General features: G+C 46.3%; 1 protein-coding gene across 3 annotated transcripts in view; it reads left to right on the top strand.

The window, feature by feature from the left end:
* The first annotated feature begins 10,271 nt into the window (after positions 1-10,271).
* Positions 10,272-19,636, top strand: part of SMOC1 (SPARC related modular calcium binding 1) — a 154,313-nt gene continuing 144,948 nt past the window's right edge. For all 3 annotated transcript variants that reach the window (XM_060095926.1, XM_060095925.1, XM_060095924.1), the window contains exon 1: positions 10,272-10,614. In XM_060095926.1, coding sequence (XP_059951909.1) covers positions 10,516-10,614 — 99 coding nt within the window. In that variant the 5' untranslated portion in view covers positions 10,272-10,515. The remainder of the gene's footprint in view (positions 10,615-19,636) is intronic.

Below are 19,636 nucleotides of genomic sequence, written 5' to 3'. Positions count from 1 at the left end.
GCTCTCTGCCTGTCCTGGTTCTCTCACACAGCCACCCCAGGGTGAGAACAGCTCCAGGAGGTTTGTGAGTCAGAAAGACCCCAGCCCTGTCACTGCCCAGACACAGAACCAGGGTCCCTCTACCTCTCCAGTGGCCAAATTCCTCTAAAGGAGCAAAGCTGCTTATAGTACAAAAGAGGGCTTGCTATCCTCTTTTTCCCAGGACACCGATGCCTACTGACCCTTCATTTACATGACTAAAGGGGACTGGAGGCTATCTATTTTGAGGTGGCTGCCTGCACCCCAAGCTAGCTGGCAAATTACATTGCTGAAGAAGATGAAAACCACAGAGCATTCTACTACAGTGCATGATTTTATTTATTACTCCCGGCAACTTGGTGAAGACTTTACGCTCCCTCTTTGGTAGAGATGGCAATTGAATTCTGAGAGGCTTGGATTGGAATCCAAGTCCTCCATCTCCACCCTCAGGACTATTCCACTGCCCTAGGCAGTTTCTTAAATGAGATCAGACTGTCCATCTGCCACCCCGGGAGCCCATTCCAACTTTTTGTTAAACGGAGAAAGCATTTCTGATGGTTTTAGACAACTCCTTATTCTAAAGACCTCTAAAAGCATTCTTTCTCCTAAAGTGCAGTCCACCATCATTAACTAGTCTCCTCTCTGTTTGGCTTGCTGGCATCAGCCCACTCTGCTCTGTTCTGCGTGAGGCCTCCAGGTAGAGCAAGAAGAGCCCTATGATTGAGTTTTGGAGCTGCAGCTGCTTTATCGTGATGCAGTTTCAACTTGTGTTTTGGTTTAGATTCTCCAAATGGCATATTCTTTTTTGCTTCTCCCCAATGGCAGATTCTAAAGGAATTTCAGTGCAAGTAGTTTATGTGGAGGTGATCCAAGGGAGCACAGTAAGGCAGTGGGGAAGTACAACAGGGAAAGGAAAAATGACAATTAATAGTTAATTAATGAGAGGGCTGCTGCTGTGGGCAACTGGGGCTTACTCCTGTTGGGGGCCCCCTGAGAGACTGTGGGACACACCTCAGAAGGACACACCTTGCTGGGGGGGGTGAGGAAGTTGGGGAATTTACCCACTAATTCTGGTTCCCCATTGGTTGAGGATTGCACCTGGGGGGTGGGTGGGTGGCTATTATCTTCCAGACACTTCCAGCTGCTCTCTACAAAGGATGAGCTGGCACCTATAGCCAAAGGAAACCCTCATGCAGAAGTCAAGGGGATGTGGGTCAGACATGAATAGTATCTGCTTCAGGTCCTTTCACTGGTGCCACTTCTCCCAAATCTACTGGGTTAGTTATATTAATACCATCCAGGTTCCACTGGATCCAATTTTGTTGATTTTCTTAAAGCACTTGTATCTTTTATAAAGCATTTCCTGTAAGTATCTTTTCTTGACTTTTATTCTTTTTAAGATATCTTTCAAAACACAAAGATAAAATTAACTTATTTTTAAAAGATAGAATAAAACTCATTCTATCTTACAATTATGATATGGGTACATGGGAACTCTTTTATAAATGTAAGATACATTATGAGATCTTAGTGATTTTATTTTTTCTTATGTCGTGAAACATTTTGCTATTTTATCATCCTAGGACTTATCTTACCGTTACTCATCAGTTATTCCCAACTATGCTGAAAAAGACTAAAAATACGAAAACTGAAGAATGATGGAATTACCTAGAAGAATAGTGCAATAGTGTCACAAATCATCAGTATTTTATCATCCTTCAGGTTACTTAATTCACTGCCTAAAGTATTACATCATCTTCCAAGAAGATATAAAAGACTGGAGACACCATCTTTGTGGGCTGCACTTACCTTTCATTGGATACAACTGAAAATTCTGACTTTTCATTTTCTACTTATACAAGCAACAAGAAAAAAATTGATAGAGGAAGAGGTTTCAAAATTATTACGTAAATCAAAAGATGAATGCAAAGAAACAGTAGCATTCTAGAATATAAGGAAATGATAGTGAAATTGATTATGTAAGAGAAATCTTAGCCTATGAATCTTTAGATGATAATATCCTAGATGATTTTTCTCAAACTCAATTATCAGTGAATTAAGGATATATTTTAAGGACAAAAAGGAAATGTGATACTTTCATCCATTTATTCACTCAACAAGATAGACTTAATTACACAATGTTTTATGACAAGAGCCTGAACCTTCCTATTTTGCAAAAAAAGACGTATGATGATGTTCATTAATCTTCTAGATTTTTGTGCACCAAAATTTACTTGTAGTGTTTTTTTAAATGGACAGATGTTGAAGGCAGGTGTCTATGCAAAGAATAAATAGATGATGTAGGAATGAAAATATTAATTGGATTGAAGATTTTAAATTATGTTTATGAACCTGGAAATGAAAATGTTTTGCAATTATGGAGCAAAGAAGATGCCCATACTCTCTTCAACAAAATTATGAGCCACCAAAACTTTCAAAAGTACTGTTTTGATGATGCAAATGCAGACAGAAGAACCATAAGGAATGATAAGCTAGACCAATTAGAGATACATTTGAAATCTGGAGTCAGTATTTACAAGATGAATATGTTCCAGGTTCATGACATTTGATGGTTCCAGTCAAAAGTTGTTGTCTATTTCAGGTATGTTACCTTCAAAACTAGGAAAATATGGAATACAATTTTGGGTTTATTATATTTAAATTCTTTTTTTTTTTTTTTTTTTTTTTTTTTTTTTTTTTTTTTTGCTGTACGCGGGCCTCTCACTGCTGTGGCCTCTCCCGTTGCGGAGCACAGGCTCCGGACACACAGGCTCCGCGGCCATGGCTCGCGGGCCCAGCCGCTCCGCGGCATGTGGGATCTTCCGGGATCGGGGCACGAACCCGTGTCCCCTGCATCGGCAGGCGGACTCTCAACCACTGCGCCACCAGGGAAGCCCATATATTTAAATTCTTGTTAACAGTTCTGAAGGAGTTGTTTTTCACTCTCTGTGTTCATCAGTCTCCAAGACGGCTCCCACTGATCCCCGCCTCCTGGTATTTACACCCCTAAAGTCCCTTCCATATTGTACCAGGTTGGTCTGTGTGACCAATAGAATATGGCAGAAGTGATGGTATGGCACTCCGGAGATTAGGTTATCAAAGACTGTGGCTTCCATCTTGGGCTCTCTCTCTTGCTCTGGGGAGAAGCCAGCTATCCTGTGAGGACCCATGTGGAGAAAAATGGAGGTATCATGCCAATAGCCAGTGAGGAACTGAGGCCTGCTAACAACTGTGGGAGTGAACTTGGAGGTGGGTCTTCCAGCCTTAGATGACTGTAACCCTGGCTGCTAGGTTGACTGAAACAAGAACCAGCTACATAATTGATGGGGTCCAGTGTAAAATGAAAATGGGAGTTCCTTGTTAAAAAATTATTATAAATTTAAATTCAGCAACCACAGAATATTAAGTTAAATGTGGAACTTTTTATGACTGCCCAGCTTGCATGCTTATGATGCTGGCCCTGGCTGTGACCTCAGAGACCCTGAGCCAGAACTACCCAGCTGAGTCCCTCCCAGACTCCTGACCCATAGAAACTATGAGATAATGTTTGTTGTTTTAAACTAAGTTTTGGGGGTAAGTTGTTACATAGCAATAGATAGCTAATACACTATCCCTTTATTCCTACCTCTGTAAATTATTTGCAAAATGACTTAAAAATATAAAACGTAAAATGAGTCCATCAGACTCAGATGGTGAGTGGTGGTAACTATCTTTCCTGGGATACTGAGAGTTAAAGGGATAAGAGTGATCAAGTTAGTTGAAAATTTACTGCTATGTTTTCTCCTGTCTCCGTGCCTTTGCGCATGCTGTTTGCTATGCCCAGAATGCTCCCCTCCCCCAATCTTTGTACAGCTTAAACCAGACATCCTTTAAATCTAAACTTAAACATCACAACCTCAGGGAAGTTGACTCTCCAGACTGAGTTACGTGCCTTTTTTTTTTTTTTTTTGCGGTATGCGGGCCTCTCACTGTTGTGGCCTCTCCCGTTGTGGAGCACAGTCTCCGGACGTACAGGCTCAGTGGCCATGGCTCACGGGCCTAGCCGCTCCACGGCATGTGGGATCTTCCCGGACCGGGGCACGAACCCGTGTCCCCTGCAATGGCAGGTGGACTCTCAACCACTGCGCCACCAAGGAAGCCCCAAGGTGCCTTTTTAATAACTCCCCAAACACCCTGTACATCTTTGCAGTACTACCGGACGCTTGTAACTAATGAATTAATTATTGATAATTAGTGGCTTAATGTCTCTCTTCCCACTAAACTGTAAGCTCCTTGAGGTCAGTAGCCTTCTCTCTTTGTTCTCATTGTATACCCAATGCCTAGTGCAGTGCTAGACACACAGTAGGAATGCAATAAAATTTGTCTGATTGACTGGTTTGTCTCTGTCCCAATGGATCAGGACCAAACAGTGATGATTTCCGATGGCGTCTTAAACCCCAGTCTAAATGAGATCCTTGTAACGATGCTTTTTCTGGAGCACCCAAGCACAGGTGGTTATGGGCCTGGAGACAGGGAAAGGCTTCTTGCCTAATGGGCTCCTGCGTGAACAATACAGACCAATAAAGCAGGCAAATGAAAGATAAGGCAGGTAAGTGGGGAAAATTCATACACATGGAAATAGGAGTTAACCTTCAGTAATACACAAAATAGCACGTGCAAATACAGCATGTGATTTTAACTCTTAGGACTGATAGATTTATGAGGATGCCAAAACTTTTGATGTGCAAGCCAAATTTCAAGACTACCCTTGGTAAAGTGACCTACGTGGTTAAGCCTCAGTTCTTCATCTGCACAATGGGACTAATAATACTGACTTCATATACTGAGCCTGAGGGATGAGATCATGCAGGGAAACTGCTTAGCAAAAAATTCAGCTCTTGATGGAATAAGGTGGATTGGGCTCAAGTTCCGATTCTGCTATTTGTTTCTGGCTGAGTTATGTAACCTCCCCAAGTTTCCGTTTCTACATTAATAAAACGGGGGAAATGATGGTACCTACCTTGTAGAGTAAATGCAAGAGTGTGTATTAAAGTCTTTGTGTTACTGGTCTATTAGTAATTTTGAAACCAGGTCACAGAAAAGTAACCAGGTGAAAAGAGAGATTTCCCTATAGGTGGATGAGGGAGGGAAAGAAACAGAAACAGAAGAATACAGACCACTGCCAAGAATATTTTCACAAAGATGGCATTATTCCCGATGGTCCTAATTGACTGCTGGTCTCTTCAGGGGGCTTCTTTCTTGCCCCCCTGGCACTACGTGGCTTGAGCTTCATCCAAGTATGTTCTCAGATCCTCCCACTTGAAGGTGCCTAAGAGAGGGAAATACCAGAAGTAAATTTTTGTGGCATCAAGAGTCTGCATGTCTGGCCCTAAGGTTATTAATGTTTTGAGCATGAGGGAGCTAGATGTGCAGAGCTAGAGGAAAGCCACAACTAAACACTCTGGACTGCATTGCATTGTCCATGGTTCCTTCGCTTGGCAGCTCAAGATATGTTAATGATGAGGATGTTAATGATGTTATGTTAACAAGGATGGCCCCAGGATTTTCTCCTTCCTTGGTAACATAAACCCGGATTTTCAGCTGGATACATGTGGCCACCTTGAATTAAGAATAAATTTTTTTTTGCGGTACGCAGGCCTCTCACCGCTGTGGCCTCTCCCGTGGCCTCTCCCGTTGCAGATCACAGGCTCCGGACGCGCAGGCTCAGCGGCCATGGCTCACGGGCCTAGCCGCTCCGCGGCATGTGGGATCCTCCTGGACCAGGGTACAAAACCCGTGTGCCCTGCATCGGCAGGCGGACCCTCAACTACTGCGCCACCAGGGAAGCCCAAGAATACAATTTTTTTTTTTTTTAATGTTGAGCCTTCTTTTAATTTATTTATTTTTATTTTTAGCTGTGTTGGGTCTTTGTTTCTGTGCAAGGCTTTCTCTAGTTGTGGCAAGTGGGGGCCACTCTTCATCACAGTGCGTGGGCCTCTCACTGTCGTGGCCTCTCTTGTTGCAGAGCACAAGCTCCAGATGTGCAGGCTCAGTAGCTGTGGCTCACGGGCCTAGTTGCTCCGCGGCATGTGGGATCTTCCCAGACCAGGGCTCGAACCTGTGTCCCCTGCATTAGCAGGCAGATTCTCAACCACTGCGCCACCAGGGAAGCCCCAAGAATACAATTTTTTAGCCTTATTTGTAGCTAGATGTGGTCATGTCACTAAGTTCTAACCAATGAGATATAGTGAAATGTGACTGCTGGGAGTTATCCTTAAAGAGAGGGGCATGCTATTCTTTTCCCCTTTTTCATCCCTGCGGGCTGGAAAGCAGATGTGATGGATAGAGCTTGAGCAGCCATCTTGGACTATGAGGGAGAAGCTGCTTATTAAGAATGACAGACTGATACTAGAAGGAGCCTAGGTTAGAGAGCGCTATCCTAGACTTTGAAGGGAGTTTGTGTACAAAAGAGATAAATAATCTTCTAAATTGTCATTCTAATTATTTTTGTCATGTATATACATTTTTTCAGCTTTATTGAGGTATAACTGACAAAATTGTAAGATATTTAAAGTGTACAATATAATATGTATACATTATGAAAGGATTCCCCCCAACGAGTTAATTAACACATCCATCACCTCACATATTTACTTTTGTTTGTCTATCAGTTGTCCTGTATATTTAAAGTGTAAGGACTGACCTTGGTAAGATTCACTTCTGTGGGTCAATCTCACCTGCATAATGGGACTAATAATAACTATCTCAGCCCAATGTTGGTGTTACAGCAAGTTGTCATAAATTCAGAAACAGACCCCAGGATTCTTGATGTCCCAGGCTTCTGAGCTCAGTAGTATATTTGAAAAGAGTCCTGAACCTTAGACATCACTCACCTTTCTCTGTCGGTAGTCGTGTCACAAGTGAAGCAAGTATGAATCAAGGTATGTTTATATTATAGAAGCACTTTTTTCCAAAGCACTATTAAAGACCTACATTCCTGAAACCTTCCCTGCCCATTAGGTTTATAGTGGGTCCCTGCTTTCTGAGTCCCCAAAACACACTGCAGTCTTTGTTCTTAAATACAGTCTCCAGGTATCTGTTTGCTGTGTCTTAAATTAGATTATAACCTCTCAGAGGGCAGGGTGTACATCCAAAGATCTCATAATAATGAGCATTGTGCTGGGCACAGAAGGAGATGCATCAAAATGCTTGTTAAAATGAATAGAAAGATTCGACTCTGAATATGAGACAAGACTCCTGGACTATACAAAAACATATTGAAATGGGCGTTCCTAGCTAGTACTAAATATTTGAGGCCCTCAGACCTCAGTATGGGATATAAAGTATTATTTTTCTTCACTGAAATATCCCCTTGCAAACAGAAGTCCCACAGGACAAGGAACATGGCTGAAACTGGACAGACCAGATGCCAGGAGAGCTAGATTTATTTTTGGACCATAAGCTTGGCCTCCAGGGAAAGAAGGAACTTGTCAATTTCACTTTTTGCTTGGATCAGATGATTGAGCCTGGCAGAGAGACACTCTTTGGGACTAGTAGTTCTCTGGAATTTCTAACCTTCTCTGGGCTTGGGAGGAGTTGAGAGAAGAAAATGCATCATTTGAATGATGGCCATGGTTACGGCAGGCCTCGCATGCCAACCAGAGGGAAAGAAAATACTTGCTGAGCAAAGTAACTGGAAAGCAGTTGCTCATATTTTAAACTAAGCTACATGGTTGAAATCCAGAATAATGTAGACTTTTGGACCAGCGACTACTTGGAAATAAGCTTTCTGGCTGGAAAGCAGCCTCTGGTGTTGTGGATGGAAAGGACTATTGCAGTGTCTTTTCCCTCGGTGCTTTGTGCTGCCAGATGCTGGGGGGGGGTGGGCATCTCAAGCATTTACTTACTCCAATAGATGTCTCAATAATTCCAGCAACAGAAAGAAGTTGACCAGTTTGATGGGGGTGCATGTGGCCACATGGTAGAGTCAGGACAAACCTGTCAGACTGCTGAGCCTGATAGTGACATTTTCATCCCTCCAAGCCCCTGGTGGAGGGGCACTTAGGCGGGCACAGGGAAATTGATGTAAGTGCTTCACAAGGCACAGGCGAAATGGACAAGTCCAGCTGGGCAAATTCCCAGGATGCCAGATCATAAGGGCTGTTTCCAGGAAGGGCTGACCCTTGCTGGAAGGGCTGACCCTTGCTTTTCCCTGAAGCTCAGTGACGCTAAGAATCTCAGCTCCCTTGCAGGCCACTGAAAAAATTCCCAGTAAGCACACAGGAACTGTTGAACCCTACAGCATTTGCAATTGGATGTTGCAATTATCAGATGATGGAGGCAGAATTAGACTCTGAAAACCTGGGCTTGAATCTTCCCTGTCATTTACCAGCCAAATGAGGCCAGGCAAGTCCCAATCGCATGGAGTATCTGTTTACTTACCTGTAAAGTTGGATCTCTCTGTCTACTTCACAGGATCGTTCTGAGGATAAAATGAGATGAGGCATTTGTCCTGCCCTCTTCATACGCCAGATGGTGATATTTATAACTTAGTCATTCTAAGGGCTTTATATACGCCATCTCCTTCAATCCTGAGAACAACTCATAAGGTGGACACTATTTTTATCCCCATTTTACAGACAGGAAAACTGGACCCCAGATTAAGTAAAGTGACTGATGCAAGGTTACACCACTAGGTGGCAGACCCAGGATTTGAACCCATCCTGACTGGCTCCAGAGAGCATGTCAGACTGTTGCACTATTTCCCAGCAGAGGAAGACAGGAGATTCTCTTAGAGCAGTTCTTCATTTTTGTTTGGAGAACAACCAGTACTCTGTTATTGTTTCAGCATCCAGTCAGGGCTTTCTGATCTGAGGGCGCTGGGGAAAGTTGAAGCCTTTTAAGCAGAGTGTGGTGATTCAGGTTTGCTCTTTAGAATGACTGGCTGCCTGGTGGAGGCTGGATGGCAGACAAGGGGAGTGGGCAAAACTGAGTGCAGGAGTTGGGTGAGAAGCTTGTTTATACAATCCAGGAGAGAAGCAGTAAGGGAAAGGAGTTAACCTTTGTCTGGACCTCTCAAGTCCACAGGGAGAGGAGTTAAATTCTGGCACTGCTTCCAGCCTGGCTGGAGAAAAGTATCCCTCCCCTTGAAGTGAGTGGTCCATACCAATGAAAATAAACACTAAGGGCTGTATTCCACATAAGAAGGTAAACCATGGTTCTCTTGGGTTGAATGCAGTGGACCACCTGTTTCCGTTGAGAAGCTGGTGTGATGTGTCTGTGACCATTCCCAAGATGAACCCCTGGGGACCGCCCTGGGCAGAGCCTTCCAACATCCTACGGGCACTCAGGAGAGGTCTCCCTCCCTCCTCTGACCCATCTCTGGGGTCTTTGCACCCACAGACTAGCCCTCCTACCAATGCTTTTTCCTCTCAATCCCCCCACCAGGAAACCAGCTCCCCTCTAACCTCTCCTCCCAGGGCTCCTTAGGCCACAGAGAGGCTGACTGTTGGCCCTCCAGTTCCAGGCAGGGAGCCAGGACGCTTGGGTTCTAATCCCAGATCCACCACAGGGCCATGGGTCGGCATCATCCCATACCCACAGGGGCCCTCCCCAGCAAGGAGATGCCCAGCACGTGCTTTCTCTCTCTTCTCGACACTGCTCCCAGGGCAGCCGCTGTAGGATTTAGTGTGTCACCCGCTGGAAGCTTGTTTGCAAGCAGCGAATGCGCCTAATCCCCACTCCCAACCCCGGTCACAGCCAGCGCTCTGTGCAGATGACCTGGCGACTTCCCAGTTGTTCTTGGTGTTGATGCAGCCAGGAGGCAGATTTCTGAACCCCTCTGCGCCCTAGTACCCTCATCTGAAAAAACGAGGCGAGGAGTGTTTGCCTATTTCATCCGGCTGTTGTGACAAGTCACGTACTCGTGCGGAAAACTGTTCATGCTTAAGGTGTTATCATTAGCAGGGCGGGCATTCTGGTAGGTTCAGGCTGCTGGAGCTCTCGGAGGCTTCACCAGACCCAAGGGCCAAGAGAAAGTTCCTCTTTATCCCGCTCTCTCCTGGAGCCCCCTTCGGCCAAGCCACCGAGTCGTTCCTCAGTGGGGACGACCGCGAGCCGCCCCTCTTTCCTCTCTCCCATTGGCTTTCACCTGCCAGAGGGGCGGCTGCCACGGGCCTCTCGGCCCGTCAGTCAGGGCCGTCGGGCTCCGCCCCACCCCTCCCGGGGGTTTATAACGGGAATTCCCATGGCCCAGCTCTGGCGTCCAACCTGCTGCCGCCGCGGCTCGGCCGAGTGGAGAGCACCGCACGCAGAGCACACGCTCGCGCTCAGCTCCCCTCCGGGGCGGTTCATGAGCGCGCGCTCCGACCGCAGCCTCCGCGAGCCCGCGCCGCACCGCCGCGGCCCGCCGTCGCCAGGGTCCCCCGGGGGAAGGAAGGCAGGAAGGCCGGCGCGGCCGTGCGCCCCGTGGAGCCCGCCAACCCTGCCCGCAGCCGGCTGCCCGGCCCGCCTGGCACCATGCTGCCCGCGCGCTGCGCCCGCCTGCTCGCGCCCCACTTGCTGCTCGTGCTGGTGCAGCTGTCCCCGGCTCGCGGCCACCGCACCACGGGCCCCAGGGTAAGTGCGCCCCCAGCCGCGCGCCCACCTGCGGAAGGAGACCCAGGTCGCTGACCCTCTTTCTGGTGGTGTGTGGGGGGGAGGTGGCGGAGAGGGGGAAGGGAGGCGTCAGACCTCGTCCCCCTCCTCACCTACTACCCAGTCCCCCTCGGGCTTCTCGGCGAAGTTGCTGAAATAAAAATTTCTCCCATTGTTCCCCCCGCCCCCCATTCTTTCTTGCAGCACCGATTCCGCCCGCTCCCTCCTCCCCTCCTCCCCTGTCACTGGTGCGTTCTCTCTCCCAGTCTCTTCTCCCAGGGCCTTTTGCTCCAAGACCCTTAGAGGTGCCTTCCGCCTCCGAGGTGCCTCATGCTGCTCGCGGTCCCGGAGCGCTGGTGCTCTTGGCAGGCGGCGGTGGGGGGCAGCTCTGCCTCCAGGGTTTTAGGTTACCCGAGAGCCACACAAGGACCTTGTGTTGTTGCTGTTTTAAAAAGCGATCGCTGCTCATAAAACCCACAGCAGATAATTTTAATGCTCCCTCCCGCTAGGCACAGCGGCGGAGGAGGGGTAGAGGTGGAGGCTGGGGAGAGCTGGTGGAGAGGAAGGAGCTGGCACTGTTCAAGGGTCTCTTCCCCTGCGTTCGGGCGCGGGAGGTTGAACTACTTGTTGAACCTTGGTCTGATTGGAGTTCCTGAACGATGTGAAACGTGCCAATTCTGTGCACAGGACAGGCTGTTCAGGGCATTCTAAAACCTCCCGGAACCGACAGCATTGTGTGCATTGCTGGGCTAGATAGATTATTGCTCCCATGCGCCCGATTGGTCTAATGAAGGATTCCACTGCCTTAAAAAGTATCCTCTTAAACCACTTAGGTGTTCATTTGATCAAATTTACCCAGACAGTCTCTGGCCGAGGATTAACTTATGTCAGGGCAGTTGTCTATCGAGATAGCTGCTTCTCTCCGCCAGGCAGTGGGAGAGTCCATGTGTAAGTAGCTGGGATCTTTGTGAACAGGTGGGCTCCTTAACCAACTCATGCTTTCCTGGATATTGTTCGGCCTAGCCTGTTGCCACCTGTTCCGATTGCAGGTTCTTTATTCATAGCTCTTGCTACCACGAGAGTCATCTTTATAGCTGTCGTGTGTGTGTGTGTGTGTGTGTGTGTGTGTGAGAGAGAGAGAGAGAGAGAGAGAGAGAGAGAGAGAGAGAGAGAGAGAGAGAAAAGCCTTGCAAAGCTTGATGGGCCGTAATGACTGCCCAGATGCTGGCTGATTACATCCGAGCCCAGCTATCACTGTGAGATCAGATTTGCAGCCACTTAGGAAAGAAAAGTGTTTGTCCCCGTGTTGGGCCGGCCCTTGCTTTTATGACCAGATGTGCAACAGCAGCAGTTAAAGTGCGGCCGATTAGATCCAGGGCGTGTCATAAATCCTCGACAGCAGGCATTCCCAAAGCTGGGGCAAGTCAGGGCTCCAGGAGTGACTTTTATGGATGCAGATGAGCATGCCTTTTAAATGAAGCTGCTTGGTTTGATATTAGGACTCACAGCTCTTAAACTCTGAGGTCAGGAGAGCCACGGCGTTCCCTTCAATAATTAGGAACAGTCAAGACAAGAGACGCAGACCAGAGCGCCCCAACTGAAATCTGGATGCCCGCCCACATGAGAGGCCCGGAGACAAATGGTGGTGGGCTCATTTGCTGCCAGGCGGGTCTAGCGTCTCAAGCCATATGGCTCTCCTTCCATGCCTCCTGAATCTGGGGGAAGCAGCTCTTAGGGGAAAGCTAGGGACTTCAGGGGAAAATAGAGACATTGGTTAGTTTTCCCTCCAGCTTCTTTAGTTTATTAATTTGACAGAAATGGTGGAACACAAACAGGAACTGTAAATAGGCTTGTGTGTCCCAGCTGCATTTTTTTTTCTCTCTCTCTCCTTTCCTCTCTCTTTCACACACACACACACACACACACACACACACACACACACACGCACACACACACACACTTAGAAAGTACCAAGAGGAAGCTACTGTCTTGAGCGTGTGATTACCTTGATGCATTTATAGGCCCCATTGAAAGCCACCACTTATGAATTCTTGAGCTGGGCACTTTCCATGATCACTTATGTTTATAAGAACAAGAAGATGGGTCTTTTTAGAGTCATTTTGCAAGTGAGACTTAGGGAGGCTAAAAGCCTTGCTTGAAACACTCATGGTGCATCCACAGCAGTGGGAGCCCAATCCCAGTTAATATGGATGTGCAGGTCGTGTGCTTTCCATACCACCAAGAAGCTGCAGGGAGTGTTCATCCAACGAGTCATGCCGTTCCTGTTAAATGGGCATCAGGCGAGTCTGTAAGAAAGCATTACTGATATTTTTGGGTGTCTGTATCACTAAAGGGTGATGTCTTTGAGTTTCAACCTATTCCAGAAGACTGCGGTTCTCTTCTCTGTCTTCTTGGTGGCCTCAGAAATGTGGCCCTGGTCGTGAATGGCAGTGTCATAGGAGAAGCAGAAACATCTGGCTGTTGCAGTATTCCCTTGGGCATCCCTGGGTCTCTTCTGCTAATCTTTTGAGTGACAGAAGCTTAAAGATTGGCATCTTTTCCAGCTGGCTTTCTAGGAAACCGAGAGCATGCCCTTTCGGTTTAACTTTATCTGGCTCACTAATTGAGCTCCCCCGAGGCCTAGACCCCAATCCTTGCCCCTTTATTTGTTTCCTGCCTTCATAAAATGCCTGACATTTGTTTGACTCTGGAAACCAGCAGCTATCAAGTATCAGATTGGAGGCTATTATGTAGGAAGCACCTGATTTCTTGGCCTCTCAGCTCTGAGCAGCCGCGTGGCTACCTGGGGTGCTGGTCAGGAGCCTTTTAATTATGGAGGAGACAGCCATTTCTTTAATCCTGCACACTTTACTGAAACTCTTTCTGGGGAGGATTGAATGGGGGAGGGGCTCTGCCAGGCTGATGGAGTCTGACTAATGCCTGTCTTTGTCTAAACCTCTGTCTGCCCGGCAGACTGGGAGCTGGTTGAGGGCAGGAATCATGCCCATCTTGTCCATCGGTGTATCCCCAGAGCTCAGCACAGGGCCTGGCACTTGTGAAATGAGCAAATAAATGCAGATAATGCATGTTTAACAGTGATTCACAGGTTCCACCTTCTTGGTGCAGGACTGGACGCAGGAAATAGATTTAAGAAGTTTGAGAAATAGGAGAAAAGGTCAAGAAGTCTAAGAAATTTTATTTCTTAATTGTTTTAGCTATATTCTTTAACTGTCCTCTCTCCTCTCACATACTTGGTACATCCTTTAAAACCTAGTTCTAGCATCACTCTCTGGGAACTTTCCTGCAAAACAGCCTTTTGGTTAGAATCGATCACTCTCACCTTTGTACAACTTCGGTATCTCTTTCACTTGTCTTCCAGCTTTTGCTTCTACAGTGAGCATCTTGAGATCAGACCAGGATCTTCATCTTCTCAGCTCTAACTTGCCCCTTCGGCACTCCACGCATAATTCTGTCTTGTTAAGTGAACAGGCTCACAACCTCTTGAGGGCAGAATAGAGATGTTATTTGTCAGTGTGCTGGTCACACTGCAAAGTGTTCTGTAAATATTTATTGAAATGAATTCGACTGTACTGTGATGTCCATGCTGGACTCCCTGCTCTCATTTAAATGTGAAATTGGTTACTTAACAAACTATTTTTCCCCCATTTTAGGCTTTTGTTCCTTGTTTATAAGTAAGCATGTGGGGTGGTTATAGGAAGTGGGGGGAGGAGAGACTGAGCAAGCAGACTTGGATGGGGGGACAGGCTTTGGCTCCACCTAAACCCTTTTAAAAAAATCTTGCATTTGCCAAATGTGAAGCAGCTTATAGACAGTTCCCTTCTATTTGACTAACCTGTCTCAGTGTCTGGACCAGGGTGGGTCCTTGTGTCTGCAGAGATGCCTTTCTTATTATCTGTGTTCAGGACAGAAACCTTTTTTTTCCACATGGGGGTTTTAGCTGAGGGACTACTCAAGATGTTAGACCAAGAATTTGATTTAAATATTTTGATAGAGCTGACACGTGAAATTTAAAGAAATAGAACTGAGGAAGACAGGAAGAGGAAACAATCATCTTAGAAACTCTAGGAAATTCAATCAAATGGAAAACACTTTGATATTATCTCATTATCTCCTAAAGTTGAACATTCACATTTTTTTTTTTTTTTTTGGCCGCCCCTCTTGGCTTGTGGGATCTTAGTTCCCCGACCAGGGATCGAACTTGAGCTCTTGGCAGAGAAAGCACAGAGTCTTAACCACTGGACCACCAGGAAATTCCCCGAACATTCACATTTCTTACAGCCCAGGGATTCCACTCCTAGGTGTATAAGCCCAAGAGAAACTCATGTCCAGAAGGAGACATATGCAGCTGTGTTCACACTATCACAAGCCTGGAAAGAGCCCAAATACCCATCAGTTGGAAGGTAGATGAATAAATTGTGATGTATTCACACAATGGAGAATTATAGTCAGTGAAAACAAATGAACAACAGTGACATGCAAAAATATGGACGCATCTGGGTAATATGATATTAAGTAAAAGAAATGCACTGAAAGATGCAGCGTGACATCTTTTATAAATTTATAAATATCTAAAATTAAATAAAACACTTTTAGGAATACATGTAGCTGCAAGAAAACTATATGAAAAGAAAAACAAGGTACACAGGATCGGGGGAGGTTAGGGTGAAGCAGAGGGATGGATTGGCCAGGAAAATCATATGGTTAGTGTAAGTTAGTATCAATACTTTACCTTTTTTTTTTTTTTTGCGGGGGGTGAGTTTGAAAGTATTTGTCCATTGGTAAAGATCAATAGCTTATTTAATAAAAAATAAGAGTGGCTCCTGCTTAGACCAATGTTGAGTGTGTCATGAACCAAAGCTTATGTTTCATTCCATCCTTTGCACCTGAGGTCAGGCAAACACAAATTCCCTTTGGAGAGACTCCTTTCTTGCCTCCTCTCCTCCCTTCTCCCCCTTTCCAGATGTGCATCTTAGAAAATACGACGTTGGGCAGTGATGATTGGTTTTTCTTTGAATTCTTGGCTGGTTAGAAAAGGGGCCCCAACTCCCCCGGGCGGAGGAGGACTGGTAGCGGTCCGTGGCCTGTTAGGAACCTGGCCTCACAGCAGGAGGTGAGCGGCGAGTGAGCGAGTGACGCTTATCTGCCATTCCCCATTGCGCCCCATCGCTCGCCTTACCGCCTGACCCATCCCCGCCCCCGATCCGTCCGTGGAAAAATTGTCTTCCACGAAACCGGTCCCTGGTCCCAAAAAGGTTGGGGACCGCTGGGTTATACCCAGAGCCGGCCCAGGCTCCGGCGTAAATAGCTACATCAGCTGGCCCATGAGCTCATTTGTAAAGCTGAGCCCGCGGTAGGCAGTCTTCTCTCTCCCTTGCTTAGGGGGATCAACCCTGTACATCTGAGTCCCCAGCCCTGCAGAGTAGAAAAGTTCACCAGCTGACGCTTGGGCCAGAAGCCTTATTTGCCAGGGGGGGTGGGGGAGGCGTGTTTCGGGCTGATCCCTGCCTTCATTCCAACCTCCTCCCTCGCCTGCCTTGGCAGAGGCTGGGGAGGGGAGCATGGCCCCGCTTAGCAGGTACAGGGCACCCTTTCTCTCCCGACCACATAGAGATCTATTGTTTAAGCAGCCAAGTTCCTGGCATTGCTGGGGGGGTGGTGGGTATGTCCACGTGGAGGGCCCCTTCCTCCTGAGCTTGTCACCGCGGAGCAGTTTGGGAGAGGACAAGGGTTAAGCTGCGGATGGGAAATCGATCGGAGCTGCTTGTGAGGCGTGCCAAACAGGGTTAGCATTGTACATATGTGCCGTGCAGGAGCCCTGAGTCACTGAGGGTATAGGAGAACTGGATCTCCACCGACACGCCCAACAGCCTCACAGAGACGCCAAAGCGATATAGGTCAGTATAGCAATCAATTGGATTTCCTTCTGCACCTGACGTCATTCTAAACTCAATTGCTAGATCACAGATTAATCTTACCTTTGGCAGACATCTAAGCACATTAGGTGTGGAGCTCTGTGTACTTCCCCGCCATTGCCTTGATTGATTTCGGCCTCCTTTTTCTGGAGCCAAAGCAGGGCAGCCTCTACAAAGCAGGAAAGGCCACTCAGGAGAGCTGGAGTCTCAGAAGAGCCCCTGCCACCATCACGGAGGACCAGGATGGAGCCAGGTTCTGGGAGATAATGTGTCAGGTGCTTTGAAACCTGACAAATACTCTGCAAATGTGAGCGACTGTGTCCCTTCTCCGTAAAAACCATTTCTCACTGCAGCATTGATCTGATTCCGCTAGATAAGGGCCAAATGTTGTTTTGTTTGTTTGTTTGTTTTAAAGTATTGGCAGTGGAGAAAAACTGGACCCACTTCCCAGAATGGTTCATTTTTAGGACTAGATAGCATCTCTAAGACAGCGCTGGAAGTTAAAAATATTTGGGGGGCATGTTTATCATGCATCTCTTCTTGAAAAATTCTGCAAAGCCCCAGGGGAGAGGACACAAAAGCAGTAACACGTAAGAGGGTGAGGTGGGCAGTGTTATAAAAGGAAATTGAGCCTGCTTTCAGGTGCACAGTGCCCCTGACTGGCTCAAAAACAATGACTCCAACGACTCCCCTTTGTCAGTGGTGCTGTCCGATAGACCTTTTTGCTAGGATGGAAATGTTCCACATCTGCACTGTCCAATGTTAGACACACGTGGCTATTGAAGAGTTTTTTGTGGGTTTGTTTGTTTTTGTGGGGGTTTTTGCTATTGGATTTTAAATGTGGTAAGTAAAACTGAGGAACTGACTTTTAAACTTAATTTGATTTCAATTAACGGTAAATGTTAATAGCCACGTGTAGCTAGTGGCTGTCATACTGGACAGTGTTGGTCTCTCACCGAGGTGCCCAACCTTACCCCTCACTATATATCCCCACCCTCATGTGCCCCAGACTTTGGTTGCACTGAACCACATTGCATTTCCTGACCTCTCCTTCCCTCCTCATCTCTGTCTGTCCGAATCCCGCTCATCATTCAAAAGCCTCCACACCGTCCTCCCAGCCTCGCCCCAGGAAGGGTTCTCTCACCCACTGTGCTTTGCTTACCCCTAGGGCAGTGCGTGTCCCCATCTGCCCTGTATTCTAGCTGACCATAGAGGGAGGGTAGTGGGGCAGCCTCAGCACAGGCTTCGGAGGTAGACAGACCCAAGTTTGAGTCTGGCTCTGCCACTGTGAGCCTGGGCTAATAACTTAAACTGTTGGGTCCTCGGTTCCCTAGTTTGTCCAATGGAAGGCATAGCATCTATGTTCCAGGGTGGAGGGAGGATGAAGTGGGAAGTCTTAGCTTCCTATTCCAATTCCTACTCCTATACCTATTCCTGTTGTAACACATAGTACAAACCTAGTGGCTTAAGCAACACAAATTTTTGGAGGTCTGAAGTCTGAGACAGGTCTCACTGGGTTAAATAATCAGCAGAGCTGAGTTCCCTTCTGGAGGCTCCAGGGGAGAATCCATTTTCGTGCCTTTTCCAGCTTCTAGAAACTGCCTGCATGCCTTGCCTTGTAGCCCCTGTTCACCTTCAAAGCCAGCAATAGCTGGTCAGGTCTTTTTCATGCTGCCATCTCTCTGGTTCTGATTCTTCTGCTTCCCTCTTCTCCACTTAAGGACCTTGTGATTTCTGACACTTGGGCCACCAGGAGAGCCCAGACTGTTCTCCTTATTTTAAGGTCAGCCGATTAGCAAGCTTAATTCCTCCTTGTCATATATTGTAGCACTATTAGGATTAGGACATGGGCATCTTTTGGGGGGCCATTATTTTGCCTACCACATTCATTAAGGGTCTGATACAGTGCCTGGCTCATAGAGGGTGCTTGATAAGTGGGGGCCATTATTATGACCTTCATCTATGAGTTTCTTTCATTTTAGCATGGGAGTCTTGCAATGGTGGTGTTGCTTAATTTTCTTTATAGACTCCATCCTGTTCAAGAACAGGTGCTTAGTAAATATTTATTGAATAACAGAATTTTTAGTAAATGTAGATGATTTCTTTCCTTGTAAAGAAATATTACACAGTAAAAAGAAGTAAAATGCAACCCAAAATACATAATCCCCTTTGTGCAAAAAAAAATAAAAGTTGGCTTATGATTTTTTACGGAACTAGAACAAAAATTCTTAAAATTTGTATGGAGACACAAAAGACCCCAAATAGCCAAAGCAGTCTTGAGGGAAAAAAACGGAGCTGGAAGAATCAGACTCCCTGACTTCAGGCTATACTACAAAGCTACAGTAATCAAGACAATATGGTACTGGCACAAAAACAGAAACGTAGATCAATGGAACAAGATAGAAAGCCCAGAGATAAACCCATGGTCAACGAATCTATGACAAAGGAGGCAAGGATATACAATGGAGAAAAGACAGTCTCTTCAATAAGTGGTGCTGGGAAAACTGGACAGCTACATGTAAAAGAATGAAATTAGAATACTCCCTAACACCATACACAAAAATAAACTCAAAATGGATGAAAGACCTAAATGTAAGACCAAACACTATAAAACTCTTAGAGGAAAACATAGGAAGAACACTCTTTGACATCTCATCAAGATCTTTTTTGATCCACCTCCTAGAGTAATGGTAATAAACACAAAAATAAACAAATGGGACCTAATGAAACTTCAAAGCTTTTGCACAGCAAAGGAAACCATAAACAAGACAAAAAGACAACCCTCAGAATGGGAGAAAATATTTGCAAACGAATCAATGGACAAAGGATTAATCTCCAAAATATATAAACAGCACATGCAGCTCAATATTAAAAAAAAAACAACCCAATAGAAAAATGGGCAGAAGACCTAAATAGACATTTCTCCAAAGAAGACATACAGATGGCCAAGAAGCACATGAAAAGCTGCTCAACATCACTAATTATTAGAGAAATGCAAATCAAAACTACAATGAGAGGGCCTCCCTGGTGGCGCAAGTGGTTGAGAGTCCGCCTGCCGATGCAGGGGATAC

The sequence above is a fragment of the Mesoplodon densirostris genome, chromosome 4 (genome assembly GCF_025265405.1).
Source record: "Mesoplodon densirostris isolate mMesDen1 chromosome 4, mMesDen1 primary haplotype, whole genome shotgun sequence".
In the NCBI taxonomy this organism is placed as follows: Eukaryota; Metazoa; Chordata; class Mammalia; order Artiodactyla; family Ziphiidae; genus Mesoplodon; species Mesoplodon densirostris.
This window is presented reverse-complemented; position numbering and strand designations above follow the sequence as displayed.